Source organism: Citrus sinensis, chromosome 3 (assembly GCF_022201045.2).
Source record: "Citrus sinensis cultivar Valencia sweet orange chromosome 3, DVS_A1.0, whole genome shotgun sequence".
Taxonomy (NCBI): domain Eukaryota; kingdom Viridiplantae; phylum Streptophyta; class Magnoliopsida; order Sapindales; family Rutaceae; genus Citrus; species Citrus sinensis.
In genome coordinates, this window is record NC_068558.1 from 11,240,750 (window position 1) to 11,264,670 (window position 23,921).

General features: G+C 34.6%; 2 protein-coding genes and 1 pseudogene across 3 annotated transcripts in view; all 3 read right to left on the minus strand.

Moving 5' to 3' along the window:
* The window catches only part of LOC127901227 (uncharacterized), a 63,562-nt gene that overhangs the window by 12,234 nt on the left and 27,407 nt on the right, over positions 1–23,921 (minus strand). The gene's annotated exons all lie outside the window — the stretch shown is intronic.
* On the minus strand, positions 116–3,447 carry LOC127901225 (protein DJ-1 homolog B-like). The gene is given in 11 exon segments (XM_052438047.1): positions 116–523; positions 1,013–1,153; positions 1,232–1,358; positions 1,360–1,421; positions 1,899–1,979; positions 2,192–2,326; positions 2,328–2,378; positions 2,511–2,647; positions 2,650–2,659; positions 3,050–3,250; positions 3,349–3,447. Coding segments are annotated over 11 exon segments (1,236 nt in total). The 5' UTR covers positions 3,433–3,447; the 3' UTR covers positions 116–316.
* LOC102606745 (uncharacterized) overlaps positions 4,321–23,921 on the minus strand; it is a 45,307-nt pseudogene continuing 25,706 nt past the window's right edge.

Here is a 23,921-nt window from a genome sequence, read left to right on the forward strand (position 1 = left end):
TATAAAGTATCAAATTCTCGGTTCAACTTCGCTCTTGGTTCATAATTAAAATTCCCAGTGAGTGTAGTTATATTGCTCTGGATCACAATTGAACGGTGAACATTGAAAACAGAACTAAACAGCAACTCACGTTTATTCCAAATATTTAAAATGACTCTTTATGAACTCATTTATTTATAAACAAGCTCTTGTACAAACCCGCACAGTGAATCCATATTCAAACACGAATTCAAGTTTCCATTTCGCCTCTCTACAAGCAGTAGTAATACAGGAATAAATACTCTAGTTTGATAGTAGTCAGGTCCTGGTACAAATTTTAGGTGCAGGAGAGAAGCAATATCTTTGCAAGCTCAAGAGCTTTGTTGCGGCCAAAAAACTTCTCCACAATTGCCAGTGCAAACTCCATGGAAGTTCCAGGCCCTCTGCTGGTGATAAGGTTACCATCAACCACAACCCTGTTTTCGATTTCACTTTGATCTGATAGCTTGTTGCACATGGCAGGAAAAGCCGTAGCTTTTTTACCCTGAACCAAAGTTAAACATGTCTAAAGGGGAAAACAAATACAAAGGAATGATATTGCGGGAAGTTCTTGGGATTTGGGGAAAAAGGTTTTACATGAATGTAGCCAAAACAAATCAGCATAAAGTTTTGCTACACATCCCAAAAATTCATCTCAAATGACGTGACATTCATCAATTGGTTGATTAAATAATATAATTAATTCAGTTATATCTTATAAAAAATTGCCAACCACTTAATAACTACCATGTCATTTGAGAGGGAATTTGGGGTAAAAAGTTTGGGATGTCTGTCATAACTCCTTGGGTACTGTAACTAATGAAGCAGCAGCAGTTTTTGAGTTTGTAATTTGTCAGCAAACTTCAATAAATTCATTACAGACTTACATGAGATAAGACCACGTTCATAAAATCACACAGGATCACAATGTTTTATCAAGTTCAGATTAGGTGATTCAAATCAAGAGTAAATATTTAAGCAGAAATAGTCATACCTTGAGTAAGCCATGGGGCTCCAACACTAGTGCTGGGGATGCACATATAGCACCGTAAGGTCTATTTGATTCCTTTTGCTTCTTTAGCATATTTACCAATTTTTCTGACTTCGCAAATGCTTGAGCACCACCAAGTCCACCCTGTGCATAGATAGATTGTAGTTAGTAAGTCAATAATTTGGTAAAGACTATGAGGCAAGAGTTAGCAACCCCACTTACTGGCAAGACAATCAAATCATACGAAAGTTTAGCTGCCTCATCAATAAGCATATCTGCCACTAATTTAACTTGACGAGAAGCCAGAATTTCTAGTTTATCCTCAACTGACGCAACCACAACATTTGCGCAGAATATCAATTATTATAACAGCTTCCATCTCCTCTGAACCATTCGCAATAGGCACAAGAATCTGAAATTAAAAAAAGTACAAAATTTTCACCAAGAATTTTTAACATTTAAAGTTATCAAGAATTCCATTTTGACCACAAGTCAGCAATCTTCAGGACCTCACATTCTCTAATGTGAAATATCAGTTTGTCAATAGCCATTTTACAGCTTGTCGATACCCTGAACTTTCAACCCTATCATTCCCTTTGCCACCCAACCAACCCCACCCCCCCCCAAAAAAAAAAGAAAAAAACCTTCTTTTTCCTCTCTGGTCGAGCACTGCTCATACTTCTTTTGTAGTTGCATTGAACTTTGGATTTTATTAGACATATCATAACAATAAATCTACCACCTCCAATATGTTCACAAATGAGTGAAGTCAATGATGTATATGTACATGTATAGAAGTTATCACAGATTTTTATTTACTGCCAAATGGGTATCCCTCAAAACATGGAAGAAGAAAAACAAATACAAGAAACTAACAGTCCAATCTCACCTGAGGAGAATTGTCAAATGTCCACTGAATTGGATTGAACTCAGCAATAGTGTATTCATCTCCATGATTTGCACGCATTACCTAGGCACAAGGTGACAGTAAAGACGAAAGCATGAGGAACAGAAAATTCAAATACAAATACCAAGAGAAAGAACTTACATTAAAAAGAATTTTATCAATGGAGACATTGAAGCTCAACAAATGCATATTTCAGGATTCATTAGCATCTGAAGCTTCCACAAATTATATAACTCATAATTTTTTTAAACAGCGTTGTCTATAAAAGTTAATACCAGTGGCCCAGAAACTTCATCAGCTTTCTCTTTCCCATACAACTGCTCAACAAGTGCAACGGCAAACTCCATGGTAGTGCCCGGTCCACGACTCGTAACAACTTTACCATCCTGCTGTACTCTTGATTCAACAGTTTGCTGCACAAGCAGGAGCTAATTGCTCCAGAAATGACGGATAACAAGTAGCCTACGAAAAATGAACAACTACATAAATTAGAACTTAACAATCATCAGCGAGAAGAAAACTGAACTATAACAAAAATATCAGTGCAATTCCCAAAAGACCACAAAACATCAAAAAGGTTTATGTAATTCTTACCTTCAATCCCTTCAACAGACCCCAAGACCCTAACACCACAGCAGGTGAAGCACAGATAGCAGCATTAAGATGCCCATCTGAAGCCTGCTTCTTCACAATGCTTTCTAATACTTCAGATTCTTTCAGATTGGTAGCACGGGCATGCCACCCTACAAGGGAAACAAAAAAGGATATAACATAATCAAAGAATCAGCAACAAAAGAAATTGAAAAAGAAAAATATACATGCCAGAATAAATATCGAAAAGAATTTCACTGACTACAACAACTTGAAACATTTAACTAGGACCATATAATGAATGATAACAGCCACAATAAGGAAATCCCAAAAAATTAAAAAATAAAAATAAAACAAAATAAACATTTTCTACATTTTTCTTTGCTTAAAATTACTATTTTTTTTCATTTTCAATCGAAAATTAAATGAAGATGACTTAACAACGAATTATTTAGCTTAACATTCAGTATCAGCAGTAATCATCTATAATTATACAAAAATCACATAAATTGGCATGCGCTGAGGTGAGCTGCAATACATACGGGAAGAGCTATAAGATCAAAAACGGCGTCGCGGCAGTCAGACACGAGAGAATCAGCGACAATCTTGACACCATGACACGCGTCGACACGAAGCTGTTTCTCCACAGACGCAACCGTGACGTCAGCTCCAGACCTTCTCAAAACATCGATCGTTATCACGGCCTCAATCGGCTCACTCCCGTTCGCAACAGGCAACAAAACCTTGGGGGAAAAAAACGACACAGAAAATTCAAAAAACGAAACAAAAAGGCAACAGAAAGAAACTAAACAAAAGTTAACAATTAAAAATATATATATACCTTTTTGGAAGTTGAAGACATTGCAGCTGTCGCTGTGAAGGAGAAAACTGTTGAATGACCACGATTGTATGGGTGACATGGCATTTTACACGATGGGCTGGGCCGGGCATCCCGGGCCACACCACGATTGTATGACCATTAGCCAGTAGGTTGAAATGTTAGAAGATGAATGTTTATTTAGTTTTTAGTTCTTAAAAAATATCTCAAATTATTTTTACTGGCAGTTCTATTATAATCCTATATTTACTTTTTTTTTTAATTTTGTAATAATATATTTGCAACTATATTTTTGGAGATATTAATTAAAAAAATTTGAATTTATCAAATTAACTTTAAAAGTAAAATACAAATTAATTATTATTATTTTACCTTTAGGATTAATTTAATAATTTAAGTTTTTACAAAAAAATTATTAGTAAGGTAGTTGCAAGAATATTAAACATTACTTTAAATTAACTTGTATTAATTAATTTATAAATAATAATTAGTAAGATTGTTTTAAGAGAATGAAAAATATCAATTGTTTTATGGTAAATTTATTTTTTAATTTGCTAATAATTAATTTATTAATTACATTTTTAATTACCTTTTTTATTGATTAAAAAATTATCATAAAAAATATTAACAAATTAATTTATCGGTTAATTTGCTAGTTACCTTTTTTTATTGATTAAAAATTTAATGTAAAAAAAATTGTTATCATAGTATTATTATAAAAATAAAGAAATATAAAAGCAAGAATATAACATATTTGATAATAAGATTGCCTTGACATATTTTTCAAAATATAAATATGAAATAAGCACTGAAGTTAAAATATACGGATCAAACCAATATTTGATAATAGGGCTGTCTTAAGATATTTTTCAAAATATAAAAACTAAATACTCACTAAAGTTAAAATATATAGGTTAAACCTAATGTTTATCCAAATATTAAGCTTCATAATGCTTGATGGGAAAAACTGTAACATCACAATTAAAAAAATAAAATTTTATACACAAAAAAGGCAAAATTCTGATTGTTTCATGCTACTGCAAATTAGCTGTGGCGCTGCAAACAATGTTGCCTGTATTATCTTCAGAATGTTATGAAGAAAAACCAAAAAGTGTTCTACAATTGAATTTGGATCCGAAACCAAGCAAAACAAAATAAATGAAACGATTATTTATTTGCCGCGGACTTTAACATTGAGAATCCACTGGATCTTTCCTTCCGGTAGGGGGATGGCTTTGGGTAAGCGCATAGGAACCTCATATTCCCCAAAAGCAGATAGAGGTGATGGTAGATGCAAGTTTGCAAGCTCAATAGACATCGAAAGTTGACTTGCCACCTAAAATTGTATAAACGGTATCAGTAAAATAGAAAATTGAAAGAAATATCAATAACTAGGTAAAAGAAACTCTATCAATGACAAGTCCAGAATATTTAAGGTAACCCCCAGTGCTTGTATAATATTTGCCAAAATCTATATCTTCATGGATTAAGACGCAAAATTTCAGTCTATATTACTATGCGGATCTGTTGCTCACAATTGGCTACCATACCATCACACCCTAGCAGAAATTTACCATGGAAATTCAATTTCACATATAGGAATTACACATTCATAATGACCGTTAATATTTACAATGCTCGGCTGGACCTAACCACCTTGCAATCCTTTAATCAGTTAACTATTCAATTCCTCCAGGCAAACAAATTGGAAAATTATTTAATCAGTAAATCCTTCTAAATCATACCAAGTTTCTTCGTCTATTGAAACACGCTTGAAATTTATTTTATCATTCCCATTCGTGGACGCTATGCAATGTATTAGAAATGCGTCGAATATGAAATTACATGGTAAAAACAAAATATTTATACCCACATAGTCAATAGTACTAAATGATAGAAACGTCAGTCATTGATAGCAGACCAAACAGATCACTCAGAACAAACTGCTTTTGCTATTATGATGAGAAACAAGTATAAAAACAACCAAGAAATATAAAAATCCATACCTCAACGACGTGAACGCAATTCTACGGGATCATCTTTTGATGCACGGGAACGCAATTTTTCAATATTGGGGAACCTCCTCAACACCTTGAAAATACAACATCCATAAGATAATCCATATCTAAAAGCAAGATTACATGTATTAGGTAGCGTTTACTTTTTGAATTGAAGCGGGAATCTTAGGATTGGAAGTGTGGAGTAGGAGTGAGAATAAGTTGTTTACTTACACTGAAATGAAAGCATAAAATAGAAATCAGAATTCAATTTATGTGTCTACTTTGTCTTGAATTGGGAGTAAATAGTTTCAAATTATAATTTTATCCTTATTTAAAGAATTATAGTTTTTAATTACAAAGTTAATAAAATATATATTTAATGAATAAACATTTATTTTATTATATTTGTAAATTTATAATAATTATTAATATTCTTAATTATGAACATCACAATTTTTTATTAATTTTAATTTTAATTATATAAATTAAAAATTATTGATAAGGGCAATATAAATGAAATATTTTACTATTAACATAGTATGAAATTAATATTTTCTTAGAATAAACTATTTATTAGTATTAATTATTAATATTAAATAAATATAATACTAATATTTTTAAATAAATATAATAATAATATATTTTCAAATAAAGATGGTATAAAAGTAGTATTATTAATTCTGTATTAATATAATAATATTATTTTTAAGTAATTTAGACTTAGAATCAAACCAAATTATTATTTAGTTAAATATAATAATATTATTTAAATAAATATAATATTATTTAAATATTTATTAAATATAATTATAGTAAATTTAATAAAAGAGGGTAAAAAAGAAGGGTAAATATAAAATGAAACATTATTTTATTTAATATAATTATATTAAATTTATTATTATATAAAATAATAATATAATATTATTTAGTACAAATTAATATTTTCTTAGAATAAACTATTTATTATTATTAATTATTAATATTAAATAAATATAGTACTATTATTTTTAAAATAAATATAATAATATTATTCAAATAAATATGATATTATTTATTTTATTTTATCAAATATTAAATTAAGTTAAACTAAATTAAATAAAATAAAAAAGATAGAAAAGGGAGAGGTGAGAGTTGGAATCCACTCCCACCTCTTCCCATGGGAGTCTCACTCCAAAAATGGGTGGGGCCCATGGAGTGGGATTCCCAATCCGGAACCAATTTGTTGAAGTAAACACTGGAATAAAAGGAATCCACACTCCTCACTCCCACTCCAGAAAGTAAACACAACCTAAGGAATTTAACTTAAGGAGTTTCATTTTATACTCGCAGGACTAGCATCCCACTAATCACATGGAGCTAAGATAGAAAAGTAAATCGAAACAAACATTATAATTTAAAATTCATTACGAAGTTCACTCCTAACTGTAGCAAATAGATCATTCAAGCTAAAAAAAAGGAAAAGGCAACACATCAGTTCATTCCAAGACAATTTGTCCCGAATCTGAAGAAATTAAAAGATAGGCCACAAACCAGTCGAGCATTCTCTAGGCGCCTAGCTGCCTTCTCAAACTCTCTACTCATATTATCCTCAGACTTCCGGATAACTCTAACCTCTTCCTCTTCCTCTTCCTCTTCCTCAGGTTGGAAAATCTGATGAAAATAAGTCACAGGCACAACAAACTTTAATAACTTGTAATGCCCCTTCAAAAATCACAAATATTTCCAAACTGAGAATTTAGCAATAATTTGAAGCCATGAGTCAAATTAATTGACAAACTGGCTAAACAAAGTATCTAAAGAAAATGAGCAAATTTCTGTATCACTATAATTAACCATTCTCAACCCAAATAAAAATAGTTCAACCGAGAAGAATCATGAAAAACAAATACCCTGCGCTGCTCTCTAATGAGATGAGCAAACTTCTCGATATTTGGAACAGCAAGCAATTTGGGCATCAAGTGGTTCCGGAAATACCCTGGAGCAACCTTCACAGTTTCACCAGCTTTCCAAGCTTATCAACTTTCTGAATATAAAACCAATCATTAATACACAAGTTAAAACTCAAACAGGCTGATTAGTCAAGAGATCCAAACTGGTGAAAAGGGAAAACAAAAGATCAATTTACTCACTGTTGTTAGAATCACTTCCAATCGTCTGTATCTGAGTCCTTGACAAGAAAATAGCAATGGGTGATGCAACACGCGATCAGAGCTCTCTTTAGTTATCTGCCGGAGAGCATTTCTTCCATGCTGAGTAAAAGCCATCCAATGCATTATAGCTGACTACATGATACAAACAAAATTTCACTTATTAATCACATAAGTACTCATTGATTTTTCATCCAAAACAAAATTAACTGAACTTCTATATATAACCTATTCAACAACTAAAATACAGCATAAAAAAATAAAATATAAGTTAAAAAACAGATTTTTAGGTAAAATTATTATCAAGACCTTTCTTTTACGATCTGAGTACTTCTCATTAGGGGTGGGCAAATTGAGTTTCAGTTCGAGTTTGCGAGTTTCGGTTTGGGTTACAACCCGATCGAATTGGAGCATTGAACCCGTTCGGGTTGAAAATACGAACCCGAACCAAACCGAATCAAACTGAAATTCAGATTCACAATTTGGATTGGTTTGGTTTGATAATTTGGGTTCATTCGAGGTTAAATTCAGGTTAAACTGTTTAAGCTTCCTTGCCAAGAAGCATTTGCCAAAATTTTTATCCAACTAAAACACACTAGGCAAGCTCACCAGACTGTGGCGTTAGAAAAAAGAAGAAGAAGTTAATTTCTTATCCGTGAATAATAAATAATTAAATGAAATTTTCACTTTTTTAGAAAAGCTCCAATGTAAGCCACTCTATGCTGTGAAACATATGCATCAATCAATAATATTTAGAGGAGTTGGAGACACTCCTCCAAAATCTTTTTGAAACCCCTCTTTTGTTGCAATTACATTTAAGGACAAATACTCTAATATATTTGATATCTATTTTATCTCACTTCAAACTTTTTTATTTTCTCTCTTAAAAAAAAAAAAAAACTCTTATATTTTCTCTACTATCAAACTCACACATAATTTTTTTCTCAAATTCTCTATAAATTTTTCTTTAATTACTAAAACAATCTATTGATAATAAACAAAACACATTCTGACAAATTTATCTGCCTTTTTTTAAGACTCATAATAAAAATTTTTACATCATAATCTTACAGATATTTTATATAATTAATTGATTTTTATCAAGAAGTTTATCGCCCATAAAAATTTGTTTGTGAGGAGCGAAAAAATAATAGAAAATTAAAATATTCACAAATTAAATGTGTTTATTTAGAAATAATGATATTTTTGGCATTAAGCTTAACATTATTAAAAAAAGGGGTTTCAGAAGAATTTTGGAAATGTGCCAATAGTCCAACTCTATTTAGATAGGTGGAGACAAATTAGGGCGCCGGTGGTGGGCTACGTGTATAAGTTTTCTCGAGAGAATAAAGCCCAATGAACATTGCTTGCTTTCATGGTTGTAGTTTTAATGGGCGGAGGCCCAATTGAACACACCACGTGTTTTGTGAGAATGTGCATTTCACGAGTGCTTTCCGCGAAAGCACGTTTTGTAGAAGTAACTGAAAAAATGCTTTTTTAAAGCTGTTATAAAATTACTTTTTAAAATTTACTGATTTGACACGTATGATTAGATTGAACCAATTTATAAGATTAGATTAAATTATTTTATAATAGATTGACTGCACTGTATAAGGTACTATCGTTTGTTTAGTATAGTATCGGACAAGGATATGTTAAATTTAATTTAATATAGTTAAATAACTATTAAAATAGTATAATTATTTTAAATTATATTACTAATTGTTGAATTTGATATTTAATATTTTTGTAAATAAATTATTAAATAAAGTTTTGGGATTTAATATTGTATAAAATTCTAATATAAATAAATTATTGAATTAAAATTTGGATATTTAATATAATATAAAATTTTAGTTAAATAAATTATGAAATTAATTCTTTATATTTATTTATATGAATTTTAATCTAAATAAAAATGAAAAGAGTGATAAAGAAGATTTTTTATATAGTACTTAAACCTAAGTTGAATTAAGGATTGATTAGGGATATTATCATTCGTATACCCTATAGATGCTCTATTATAAAAAAATACTACAACACTTTGAGGGTGTATCAATCGTCCACCATAAATTGAAAAAAGTTATCTGCCGACCACTAAACCGTTAGCTGTCGTTTGAAAGTTAATGGAATTATAGCGAATTGATGATTTTATCCTTGAAAAATATCACTTGTATACCCTTAAATTATTTTATTATCACTTATATACCCTTGAATTATCACTTGTATCATATGAAAAGACCAAATTACCCCTATGACGTTATCCTATTTAAACTGCAAGTAACGGTTTGATGGACAGCAGATACATTTTGTCAACTTAGGGTGGACGATTGATACACTCTCAAAGTGTTGTAATATTTTTTATAACAGAGCATTTATAGAGTATACGAATGATAATTTTCCTAAGGATTAATAGTCTCATTACTTTTGAATTAAACTTTAGACTAATCAACTAGTTTCGATAGCCAAACATGCCCAGGATTGAATCATTTTTTTTTATCCTAAAAAATTGGTCCATTCCCACCTTTAATCTTATCATCCAACACAATCATGATGCTTTGTCAACTACAGAAAAAAATAATAATAATAAATCTTAGAGATACATACATCGTTTAGTTGTTTTGTTAGTTCCTATAGAAAAAATTACTCCAAAGGCACTCTTCATCTTTTTTTCCGAAAGTGTTTATAGCATTTACTTTTGACAATATATACTATGAAAAAATAAAAAAAATAAAATCAGCTTATGGATAACAAAAATATTCCGAACATACCTAATTAAATTTATTATATAGTCTCATATGATTATACGTAAGGGCAGATCCATGAAATTTTGATGGAAAGAGGAAGAATTTTGATGTAATAAAAGAAGGCTGTGTTGATTAAAGGGGAGAAATGAGAGCTTATTAAGAGGGCAAAATCATTTCGTTAATAAAATATCATTTGCCCCCAATATAAAAGATAACTTAAAAATTGAGTAGAGGAGAGAAAATTCTACGAAGTAACTAACTAAGAATGTGTACAGAGTATGATATTTATACTACATTCGTGTAACTAACTCAGAATATATCCGACTAATAAGAGATTGACAGCTGTACAACTTATTACAATATGATGCCATGCTAGTTCAATGTTCATGTGAAGGTTTTATGAACGCTCGTATTATTAGGGTTTATTAGTTAATATAAATCCTAATGATTAGTTTAGATGTAGAAAAGTGTTTGAGCTTCTTTACTTTTTGCCCACATTCGACATCTATAAAATTGTACTTCAAAATTTATCAACATTAAACAAACCATCTTCTTCTTCTTTTTTCCAAAAAAAAAAAAACAATCTTCTAATGAACAAGAGAAATTAAATTATTAAACTCTTATGCCTCCACCCTTTCAAGAATATTCTGCTAACAAAACTTAAAAAGATTTCCTTGGTAGGAGCACTGACCAATATAACGTATTAACGTATTATACAATGTGTTACACTGTTTTCTGCAGTTACAGTAATTTGTTGACGAGTAAATAAACCAATAAAAACCATTGATGCAAATTCCAGTAATTTAAATTATGTGATGCCTCACCAAAATTTCCATTAAGCACTTCTGAAGCAATGTAACGAATTGTCCTTCTAGCCTCCAACGCCGGCACACTACTCTTTTGGGAATAGGACTTTTAGCCCCCACCGTTTAAGGAAATAAACACCCTTTAATATTTTAAAAAAGACATATAATTCCTAAATCTTATTAATTTTTAGGGCTGTGGCATTCAGAGTTTTAGGGAGGAAGACGATTTTAGAAATTTTATCCGTCATTTCTTGTAAATACAAGTATATTTTTTAATATATTATAGTTATTTAATATATTATTATAATTTATTAATATATTAATATACTATTAACAATAAGTAATAATAACAATAATAATTTTTAATAAATAATCACAATAATTAAAATACAAAATAATAATTATAACAAATAGTTCATTAGTAGTTTTTAGTAATTTGTTACAATCTAACTTATTTTAATTCTGATTTCAAGACAAAATAAACACATTAATAACAATCTAACTTATTTCGATTTCTACTGTTCAAGTAAATAATTTATTCTAATTTCGATTCTCCATTCACATTACAGCTCATTCTTATCTATTTCAATTCCAATTTAATAAATGCATCATAAAAGTAATTGAATCTATAACTATACAATGATATAAATATACGCGTGTAAAAGATTACTTAAAGATAAGTCCCAAAATATCTAACCGTGAATCTAAAATTCATTAAAAACCAATGAAACTGATGGAGAGAGAAAAATGATGAATCTAAAATTCATTAAAATTTATTAGGAAAGAGAAATTAGGTTTTAATGGAAATTGATGAAGAGAGAGAAAGTACATTAATTATTGTTGTTATTAAGTATTTATATTATTAAATTTTCAAAATCTTAACCATTAATGTCTAATAAATTTAATGGTTATAAATCAGTGTAAAAATAGATGTAGTTTTAAAGGGCGGTCCTCTATATATATAAATATATAATCTAGTTTTGATAAGCCCAAAACATCTAACACTCAATTCAAAATTCATTAAAAATTAGCTTTCACATGCCTTTGAACGGAGTGAAAGTGACAAAAATTTAAGAGTCAAGCGGACTTGTCAAAAGGTCTGGTTATATAAAGTTACATGTATCACTAACTTCTGCCAGCACCAATTCACAAATTCCACAAAAGAAACTTACATCATGTCATGACGTTGAAATGGTGGAAGTATCTATTGGTGGTCAGGGAGGAGAAGGTGCAAAAGGCTTTGGTGTACCTTTCAAAGCGTCACTGCTAGTCTTCTTTGCAATAACATTTGATTGACATAACATGAATTTAGTTTTAAAATTAATTAATTATTAATTTATATATCAGTTGGATCCAATAAAAAAATAAGATTTAAAAAAAAAATTATTATCTAATAAATTTATTAAATTATTAATTACCACGTTAATCTTAAGTTGGGACGGACAAAATTTGTTATTTAATTAAAATTAAAAATTTATGGAATGTTAATTTAACGAGGTACTGCTAGAATAATTCATTTGAATCTTCAAATTAAAATTAAACATTGTAGATTTATAATTACACGTTTATTAATACTCATTACTCAATTTTAAAATATATTGGGATGCCAGTGAGGCGGATCTGGTTGGATATATCCACGCTGCTCGAGATCCAAAATCATGAGAGAAATGAAGATTTAAGTAATTGGAATTAATATGGTCTATGGCTCTATACTTGTTAGAAACAATGAGGTCTTGTATATACAAATTAAACTGTGTACGGTCGACAGCAGGGCCCCGGAAAATGGAGAAATTTTAAAACATAATGTATGAGAACGAATTGTGCGTTTACATGTAGTCAAGGTCATCTTTGTTGCTTGTCGTTAGACGTCGAGGGTCATCAGCCCTTAATTTACGTTAGATCCATCCACCCATCCACCCATAGACGTCGAGGGTCATCGATCACAACTCGTAATCAACGAAAATGAGATAAAATTGACCCAGCACCATCCTAAAGAGGACGAGTCATTAATTTCACTTAATGAACCGACCGTTGCAATCGCACGTGGATCACGAAACGTAGTCAATTGACCCACGACCACCTAATTTGCTTTATTTCTCACTTCGAAGGCTCATGAATCTCTTGAATAATTGGTCCATATCTTACTCAGTATGCAGTCGAATTTGCATATGTTGTGATGCTCATACCATAGAGTCACAAACTTGAATCTTTCAGTGATGGGTTTCGAAGGCATCATCCCTCCACACTTACGAAATCTCTCGTTTTTAGTTTATTTGGATATGAGGGAGAACAATTTCTGTGGCCATTTGCCTAATTAAATGAAAAGTGAGAAAAGAATAGTTTTTTAAAATTTAATTTTTAGAATATTTTTATATTTAATACAATTTTATATATATCCTCACATATATTATAGAAACTCAAAATTATCCTTATTTAATAAACAACAAAAATAATTAAATTTAGAGAGATTATTATTATTATTATCATTTATATTGAGATAAAAAAATAAAAGAAATAAAATTGAAAAATATAAATATTTTTTAGTTAGCAATTTTTATATACAAACAATAATATATAAGAAAAATATCCACAGTCCACCCATTTTTTCTAACTTTTTCAAAAATACACATTTTTTTTTGTTTTATTGCTGGAATCTACCTAAAGTTATATTTTGTTTCACTTTTCCACTTCCGTTTGGAATCCATTAAGAAAACTAACGGAAACTTAAAAAAAATGATCATTTTACCCCCCAAAATGAAAATTATAATTTCACCTTAAAAATTACCAAAAATAATCAAATTAAATCTAATTATTTTCCCCATCGGTCAATAAAGAAATCAATTTCACAACCATCAAATTCAGGGTTTTTGTTTTTTAAAATATGTTTGTAATTAGAAAAATTATAACAGTAGTATTAAAAATAGCACAATCTTGTAAACCATCAATTGAATTTAAGATAAGTAGAGTTTTATTATTCATTCAGTTATAATCTCTAGTAGTTAAGATTTTTTTTGTACTTCATTAACGTACCAATAATGATATTCATCATTAAATCTTATTATTTTTGGCATTTTTAGGGTGAAATTGTAATTTTCATTTTGGGGGTAAAATGGTCATTTTTTTAAGTTTCCGTTAGTTTACTTAACGGATTCCAAATGGAAGTGGAAAAATGGAATAAAATGTAACTTTAGGAAGATTCCAGAAAAAAAAAAAAGAATTATGTATTTTTTAAAAAGTTGAAAAAAACAGGTGGACGGTGGATATTTTCCCTAATATATATACATATATACATGTCTATAAATATATAAGTAAATTTTATTTAATATTATATCCATGTCAATTATTTGTAGTCTTACAGTAGTCTAACACTTAGAATTTAATAATCAACTGTGAAAAAAAATCATTTAAATGTTTGGTAAAATTTATTTTTTGAAATTTGTGACCATTATACCCCTGTACTTTGGTTAAATGGTCACATAGACTTCCAAGTTTTCAACAATGGACACCAAAATGTAGGGGTGTTCATAATCCAATTCGATCTGCTCAATCTGTCTGATCCGTACAAATCCGATCCATGGATTAGTGGATTGGATTGAATTGAAAATTTGATAATCCGCAATCAGTGGATTGGATATGGATCTACTTCTGTAAATCCGCAAAAATCTACGAATCCGCAAAACAATAAAAAGTATTTATTTAATTAAAAATAAAACTTGTAAATATGGCATTAGTACTTACTAGTGAATAAATAAGTTAAAATATAGTTACATTAACATTATATTATATCTTATCCGATAATAATATAAAATAAAAAATAATTAAATAAACAAAATAGTTTACTAGATAGTTAATTTCCTGTATTGATCTAAACGAATGATAATTTTTTCATTTTGGTGTGTTATATTTTGAAACTTTAAATGTATTTTCTAGCTTTATTTAAGTAATTAATTTATTTAATCTTATTTAATTTTAAATTTGATCTATAGTAAAATTATTTTTATATTCAATTTTTTTTATTTAGTTAGTTCTGGATTTGACAAGTTCTGGATTTGACAGAATTAAAAATTTTCAGCCCACAAATCAATCAGTAAAATGGTGGATTGGATATCGATTTGGTCAAATCTACATATGATGCATATGTATGGATTGTATTTGGATTGAATTTTATAAATCCGTGCATTGAATTGGATTAAAAATTTATAATCCCTAAAATTCGATCCGCGAACACCCCTACCAAAACCTCCCTTTATTGCCACTTATTTGGATTTTTTTTATAAAAAAAACATTATTTCGGTACTTTTACTTTGCATAGACTTTGAAATTAAAAAACGAGCCACTACTTTGGCCCTTTTTTTTTTCCTTTTTTTGATAAGCCACACTACTTTTCCAATAATAATTAAAAAAATAAAGAAATAAAATGGCTTAAAGCATCTTTGATTATGAGATTGAAGGAATCCACATGGTTAAAAAAATGTAGGAGCAGTGGAAGCAATTAAGCTAATAAGAAATAAGGTTATGCTTGGTATAACTTTTCAAATAAAACTTAATTAAGTAGAGTTTTTTTTCAGTATAATTTTAACAAATATAGCTTTTATAAAAAAATAATTAGTTGTTTGGTCGTCAATGAGATTTTTTATTAAAACTATTAAATTAAATTTGTAGATAAATTTTTTAAAGTTATGTGATAAAAAGAATGAAATAAGATTGTCAATAAGTAAAAGATATTTTTGAGCTTGTAATTTGTCAGCAAGCTTTAATTAATTCATTGCTGACTTATAAGAGATAAGACCACATTCATAAAATCACATAAGATCATAATCTTTCGTCAAGTTCAGATTACGTAGTCGAAATCAAGAATAAATATTTAATTAGAGATGGTAAAACCTTGATTTTACAAACATTACGGAAGATGAGACTTCAAGAACAACACTTGCAACGAATTTATCATATTAATTTTGATCAAAATCTCCCAATCATAAACGAGATTTACATTTTAAGAAAACTAATTCTTTTACAAGACTATACTTTAGTAAATTTCATCCAAGAATTTTTTCTACTTTAAAAGTAATTGAATCTATAATCATATGATTGCATAAATGCATGCATGCTAAAAGATTACTTAAAAATAAGCCCCAAAATTCATTGAAGATGTTGATGCTGAAATCTGCTCGCCCTTTGCCCGACTAGATTGTTCCACCAACGCTTGTATGTTCAATGGAAAGGATGCTCTTAAAAACTTGTATATAATGTAATCAGGTTTCAATTTGGCAGAGTTTTCCCTTTACTCTCAATTTTTTTGTCCCCTTTTTCATCGGTTTCCTGACTTCTTATAGTCGTTGTCCCATGTTTCTGTGTACTCTCCATCCCCCCCTTTATCGAGTAATGGCAGCCCCTCATGGGTCTCCAACCACTGGATTGTGGGTAAACGTGGAATGCCATGTCTCTCTCAACGGTTCGGGGCATAGCGAAACTGTTGCGATTTCATGAGATCGTGTGCCATTTCTTTGGGTGATGGGTATCTGGTCGGTATATGTCTCTGGTCGGTATATTCCTCTAGTCGGTGCTCGTCTCTAGTTGGCACATGTTTGTATAAGGCGTTTTACCAGGGCTCTTCTCATGCCATTCAGCTGAGATAATTTGCCTCGGGGTGGGAGATGAAAGCATGGCTGAGCTGGCACTTTTTATTACTTAACACCAGTCCCCCAGTTTCTGGTCTTGCGAGTGAAGCGAGTTGAGATTAGAAACTGATAATCGAATTTTACCGACCCCGGGAACTACCTATCTGGTCTTCGTGTTATTGTGATGGATTTGAGGTTCCGTCTTTTGTCTAAGGAGATTTCGATCTGAGTATGGGCCTTCATGAGTGTGTCCAATATATATAGCTGGGGTAACATCTCGTCAGGCCTTTTATAACGGTCAGTGACGTGTCGTCTCTTGTCATTTCGTATTTAAAATTTAAAACGACGGTTTATCTGTCCTTGATATACTGCGAGTGAGCTGGCATCCGTGTAACTTAAACGCTTCCATTTCCCCCTTTCGTTACAAATCCCTAAATTAAAGCTGTCATTGCGTTTCGCTATCTGCCATTCCGCCGTAAGCCAACTCCCTCTTTGGACTTTAATCACACTTTCCGCGTCGGAAACCTCCTTTCTAGGTCCTCTTTCCGTCACAGCAACGCTACCAGTGCCAGTCTATTCCAGGTATCGCCTTTAACTTCTTCTCTGGTTGTTGTTGATTGGGTTCTGTGTTGTCCCTTTTTGTACCCATATACTTGGATTTGCTGTGCTTTCCTTTTTAAGATTTTGATATGTCAAACCAAAAAGGAAAACTAATTGTAGATGAGAGTAATGAAAAAGTAGATGACTCATATCCCAACTTGTTTGGACTCAATGATCCCCTATGCTCTTCTCGTGATGTAGGTCCCTCATATCATAGGGATACCCTAGAATACCCTCGTCCCATGACCACTTTGCCTTCCCCTGATTTAGAACCTGTGGGAAACTGTGGTGGACCAGCTTCGGGCTCTGGTGAAAATCACAGTTCTTAGGGGGCTGGGATCCCTAAGGAAGTGGGTGAAGGTAAGGAGAGTAGTTCCGAGCCGAGCAGACCCTCTAAGAAGAGAAATCTTGGTCATATGATGGAGGCAGATGCGTATCACATTGATTGTATTACCTGTGCTACTACCCACACTAACTTACTCAAGCTTAAAAACCTCTACAAAATCCCTGAGGAGGTTCTCCTTGTAATCCCCGGGAAAGGGGACGTCCCTAGTTAGCCTCCAAAGGGGTATGTGACGATGCATTTGGAAAGTTTCAAGCTAGGGGCTCGGCTGCCCCTTCAGCCTTATTTTGTCAGGATATTGGGTGGTATGTACCTGCCTCCAGGTCAGCTCCACCCGAACGAGTGGAGGCTTCTTTCAGCTTTGTATGTGCTATGGGAAAAGTGTGGACTCGGGGAGCCTTCCCTTGTGGAAGTGAAGCATTTGTATCAGCTGAGGAGCAGCCTAAAGGAAGCAAACCGGTACTACTTCATGTCGAGCTCTGAGCAGAGGAAACCTATCACCAGCTTTCCTTCCTCATGTAAAAACTGGAAGAACAAATTCTTCTTTACTGGGGAAAATTGGTGTCTAGCAATCCATTCGCTTAGTGGTGATATTCACCTTCCAACGAGTTATGTCACCCCAGGTCGTTTATTTTTCTGCATCTTTCACTTCTCTGATCGTTACTTATTGGGTTCCTTAACCTTATTTATTTTTTCAGAGTCGTGGGGCCTGATCGAGAAACTTGACGACAGACCATTGCTCCAGGTGGAAACTGCTCTGGTGAACGCATCTACCTGTCAAGATCTCTTATCGTCAATAAATCTTTTCGGGTAACGCTTAGTGGACGTAGCTGCTGGGATGGATAACAAGATTATCAGCGCTATGTCAAGGAAACGTGCTCGGGATTCAGGTGGCTCCAGTAACCCCCCCTCCTCTGAAGAAAACCAATGTTGGTTCCTCCAAGGCATCTGCTCCTTCTCTGCCCCCTCCTCCACCTCGAAAGAATGGAAAGGAGAAGGTTAGTGACAAGAGTCCTGAAGTCAGTGCTCAATCTAGAGACCGATCCTCTCCTCTTCCGCCTCGGGACCAGGGTGACTATCTGACCCCATACCAGAGGGACTATGGCAAGTTAGTGGGACCCAAAATTATCAAAGATATTGAGCAAATGAACCTTAGCGAGTTAGCTGGGTCCGTTCAGAGGGTCTCCTTTAAGCTGGCTACTCTGGTTTCTTGCTACAAGAACAGGTTCATACGCCATGAGAGGAGGCTTCAAGCTGACAACCAGGACTTGAAGAAAAAGGCTGATTCTGCTGATCACTCGAAGGAGAAGCTGCTTGAGCTGCACAAGCAGATCATGGACCTAGAGGAGAAAGTGGCCATTGCTAAGTCCAACTCCTTCAAGCTTGAGGGCGAGTTGGGTGACCTAGAGTCTGACCTCCAAGCTGCTCAAAGTGAATGAGATACCTTGAGGACGGCCTTTGAGGAGCAAATCAAGTCATTGGATGAGCAGGTAGCCAAGCTGAAAGGTAAATCTACTGAGGTGGACGATCGGCTGGATGCAGAGTATAACTCTGGGCTTGCCTTTAGCTACAAGTGCATCATGTTTGTGCTTAAGGAGGAGTATCCAGAGCTCAACATGAGCAAGCTGGAGGCGGGAGTGCAGAAATATATGGCCGAGTTAGACTAGGGGGATAAGGAGAAGGGTGACCAAGATTAGGTGGAGGCTCCTTCAGGTGGGGTGCCGGAGGAGAAAATAGGGGATCGTGCTCTTGAAGCAGGTCAGGGATCAGCACCTGCTCCCCTCAAAATGGCTGGTCCTCCTCTTTCTGAGGTTGCTGATCCTTCTCCTACCGAGGCTGCTGAACCTCATAATTCTTAGGCTTATTCTTTATGTAAATTCTAGATTCCCATTTGTTTATAAACGCTTGGATGTTTATAAAGTTTTGATGCTTTCTGATTGTTTTCTTGCCATGTGATTGTTTCTGCAAATTACCTTAAAAAGAAGATGTGTTTGCTTGTCTTTGAGTGGCCGAGGAAAAATAGGCGATTTCTTGCCTTAATGGTTTTGTAGAAATTTGCTTGCCAGTCCTTCAACGACCGAGCAGGAGTTAGCACATACTTGCCTTAGCAGATTTAATTAATTTTGCCTGCTGGTCCTTTAGTTGACCGAGCAGGAGTAGGCACTCGTTTGCCTTAGCAAAATTTGTAGAATTGGCCTGCTGATCTTTTAGACGACCGAGTAGGAACAGGCACTTGCTTGCCTTAGTAAATTTAACGGATTTTGCCTGCTAGTCCTTTAGGCGACCGAGCAGGAATAGACACTTGCTTGCCTTAGTAAATTTAACGGATTTTGCCTGCTAGTCTATTAGGCGACCGAGTAGAAATAGGCACTTGCTTGCCTTAGTAAATTTAACGGATTTTGCCTGCTAGTCCTTTAGGGGACCGAGCAGGAATAGGCACTTGCTTGCCTTAGTAAATTTAACGGATTTTGCCTGCTGGTCCTTTAGGCGACCGACTAGGAATAGACACTTTCTTGCCTTAGTAAATTTAACGGATTTTGCCTGCTGGTCCTTTAGGCGACCGAGCAGGAATAGGCAGTTGCTTGCCTTAACGAAATTTGTCTAGTAAGGGAATTTATGCTGAATTCATCGTTATTGAACTTCGTATGGATTACAAAAGGCGAAATATATGCATGTGCCACAATTCATCATGCATTTAACAAAAATAACTTATTGAAATAAAAACTTGGTAAAACACTTTGCTTACTGGAAGTACTTCTTCAAGTGTTCAGCGGTCCACGACCTCTTTACGTCTCGTCCATCTGGGTAAGCCAGCTTGTAAGCTCCTGGTCCAGTCGTTCGTATTACCATATACGGCTCCTTCTATTTCAGGCCAAGAGCGTCATGGTTAAGATCTCTTGTTTTTTGTTTCACCTTTCTAAGTACCTAATCTCCTGCTCGAAACTGCCTCATGCGTACATTCTTGTTGTAGTAGCGCATGATTCTTTGCTGGCATTGGGCTGCTTTCTGCGAGACCCCTTCTCTTTTTTCCTCCAGCAGGTCCAGGTTCATGCAGATCTACTCGTCATTTTGTTCCTCGTTGAAATACTCTGTCTGATGGGTTCCCACCCCAATTTTTGCTGGGATTACTGCCTCATGACCGAAAGCTAAAGTAAACGGGGTTTCTCCGGTTGCCGTTTTGTGGGTTGTCCGGTAGGCCCATAACACTCCTGGTAGCTCATCGATCCAAGCTTCCTTATTCTCTCACAGCATGATTTTTGGGAGTTTCTTTATTACTTTGTTGGCTGCTTTTACCTGCCCATTTGCTTAGGGGTGTACTGAGGTACAAAACTTCAGGCCTACCCCCAAGTTTTGGCAAAATTCTCTGAAGTTGTGATTGTCAAACTGCCTCTCATTGTCTGTAATGATGGCATAGGGGATCCCGTATCTGCATATGATATTCTTCTAAATAAAATCCATTGTCTTTCACTCCGTGATTTGACTAAGGACTCCTACTTCTACCCATTTGGTGAAGTAGTCTATAGCCACAATTGCATGAGTTGCGGCTCCTCGGCCTTTGGGTAATGGGCCAATCAGGTCAACTCCCCATTGCGCAAAAGGTCATGGGGATGACATAGCGGTTAGCAATTCTGGGGGCTGAGCAGGAACCTCCGAGAAGCTTTAGCAGACTTTACAGGTTTTTGCCATCCCCTTCGCATCATGATGCATGGTCGGCTAAAAGTATCCTTGCCGAAGTGCCTTGAAGGCCAAAGTCCTCGCCCCCGAGTGGTTGCCGCATATTCCTTCATGAATCTCCCTCAGTACATAATTTACTTCCTCATCATCCAAACATCTCAAAAGGGGGCAAGGTGAATCCCCGGCAGTAAAGAACCCCATCGAGGAGCGTATACCTTGCTGCCCAACATTTCAACTTCCTTGCTTGCTTCATGTCTTTCGGTAAAACGCCATCGCGGATGTATGAAAGAATCGGGTCCATCCAGGATTCTTCAGTGCTCACCCGCATTACTTCTACTTCCTCCCCTATGCTTGGCGAGGTCCTCACTTCCAGTGAAACTGACTTGGGTAACTTTGGATCTGCAATTGCGGCCATTTTGGCCAACATATCTACTCGGTAATTTTCATTCCGAGATATCTGCTTTATTTCTACTTCTTGGAAAAGCCCAACCATCTGCTTTGCCTTCTTCAAATAAAACCCTATCTTCTCTTCCCTCGTTTAGAATTGGTCACTGAGTTGATTACAGACTAACTGGAAGTCTACTCAGATTTCTACCTTCTCTACTCGTAGTGCGTGTGCAAGCCCGAGTCTAGTGATGAAGGCTTCATATTCGGCTTGGTTATTCGTGAGTTGGAATTCGAATTTCACCGCATAGGAGACTTCGGCACCTTCTAGGCTCCGTATTACAACTCCTGCTCCGGACCCTTGTTCACTACGCGACCCATCAACTATTACCAGCCACATGCCCTTTGGTTTCTCCTGTTCAATTGGTTGCTCCTCCTGAACTTCCTCCCCTAGTTCAATACGGTCAACCATAAAATCGGCCAGGACTTAGGCTTTGATTGCTCTTCGGGGTCTGTAGGATAGGTCGAATTCGCTCAGCTCCACGGACCATTTTACTAACCGATCAGATGCATCTAGTTTTTGGAGCATTTGCCGAAGAGACTGATCAGTCATTACAATTATCGGGTGGGCCTGAAAATATGGTATGAGCTTCCGTGCTGCCGTTATTAAAGTTAGTGCCAATTTCTCCATCAGTGGATATCTGGTTTCTGCGTCTACCAGGGCCTTGCTAGTGTAGTACACGGGGTGTTGCATTCCTTCCTCTTCTCTGACTAATACCGAGCTGGTAGCCCATTTAGATACTGCCAAGTACAAATACAGCTGGTCACTTTCTCTCGGAGTCGATAGTAACGAGGCGCGGGCCAGATATTCCTTCAGTTGCCCCAGTGCCTCCTCACATTCTGATGTCCACTCTATTTTCCTCCCTTTCTTTATGGTTAGAAGAAATTGTGGCATTTATCTGTGGCCCGCGAGATGAACCGGTTCAATGCTGCCAATTTCTATATAAGGTTCGGCACATCCTTAACTGTTCGGGGGGACTTCATTTCTGTTACTGTCCATATTTTTTTTGGGGTTGGCCTCGATCCCTCGGTGACTCACCAGGAATCCCAAAAATTTACCCCAGCTTACTCCAAACGCACATTTCTCCAGATTCAACTTCATTTGATACTTCCTCAACAATTCAAATGTCTCTTCCAAGTGCTTCACATGATCCCTCGGTTCTTTAGACTTCGTGATCATATCGTCCAAGTATACCTCCATAGTGTGACTAATCAATGGCTTGAAAATCTTATTCACCAACCTTTGATAGGTAGCCCCTGCATTTTTCAGGCCAAAGGGCATCACCCTGTAGCAAAACAAACCCATGTTAGTTATAAAGGTGGTACTCTCCTCATCCTGCTCGTCCATGAATATTTGGTTGTATCCTAAAAATGCATCCATGAAGATAAGCAGGCTGTGACCTGCCATTGAATCAACCAGCTGGTCTATTTTAGGTAGGGGAAAGCTATCATTTGGGCATGTCTTGTTAAGGTCTGTGAAATCCACACACATTCTCCATTTCCCGTTGGCCTTCTTTACCAACACTACATTGGAGATCAATTCCGAGTATTTAGCCTTCTTTATGAATCTTGCTCTCAACAGCTTCTCCACCTCAGCATTTATGGCCTCTTACCTTTCCTGGTTAAAGCACCTCTTTTTCTACTTCACCGGCCTTGCCCCTTTCCTGATTGCCAACTTATGGCAAGCTACCCCGCGATCAATTCCTGGCATGCCTTCATGCGACCAGGCAAATATATCTACATGGGACTGTAGGTATTTTACCAGATCGCCTTTTATTGCCTCGCCCAATCCTGACCCGATCTTTACCACTCTGCCCGGGTTACTCTTGCTCACCAGAACCTCTTCCAATTTCTCAGCTGGCTCCTGGCGACCCTTTTTAGAATCTCCTCGGTTATCTAGAGTGATAATTTGTAGTGTTTCCTTAACTGCGGTAGCGTAACAACTTCTCGTCATTCTCTGGTCACCTTTTACTATGCCCACGACTCCGTTCACTCTGTACTTCAATGCCAGATAGTGCATGGATATAACATATTGGCTTATCCTGATGAAAGGTCGTCCCAGTATCATCTGGTAAGGGCTTATTTCTTCTACTACGACAAAGTCCAACATCATTGTTCTTTCAAACGGCTTCAACCCATGGGGGTTAACCGTCCTCCTCCCCTTCAAAGATGTATTTGTCCGCTCTAATTTTAAGT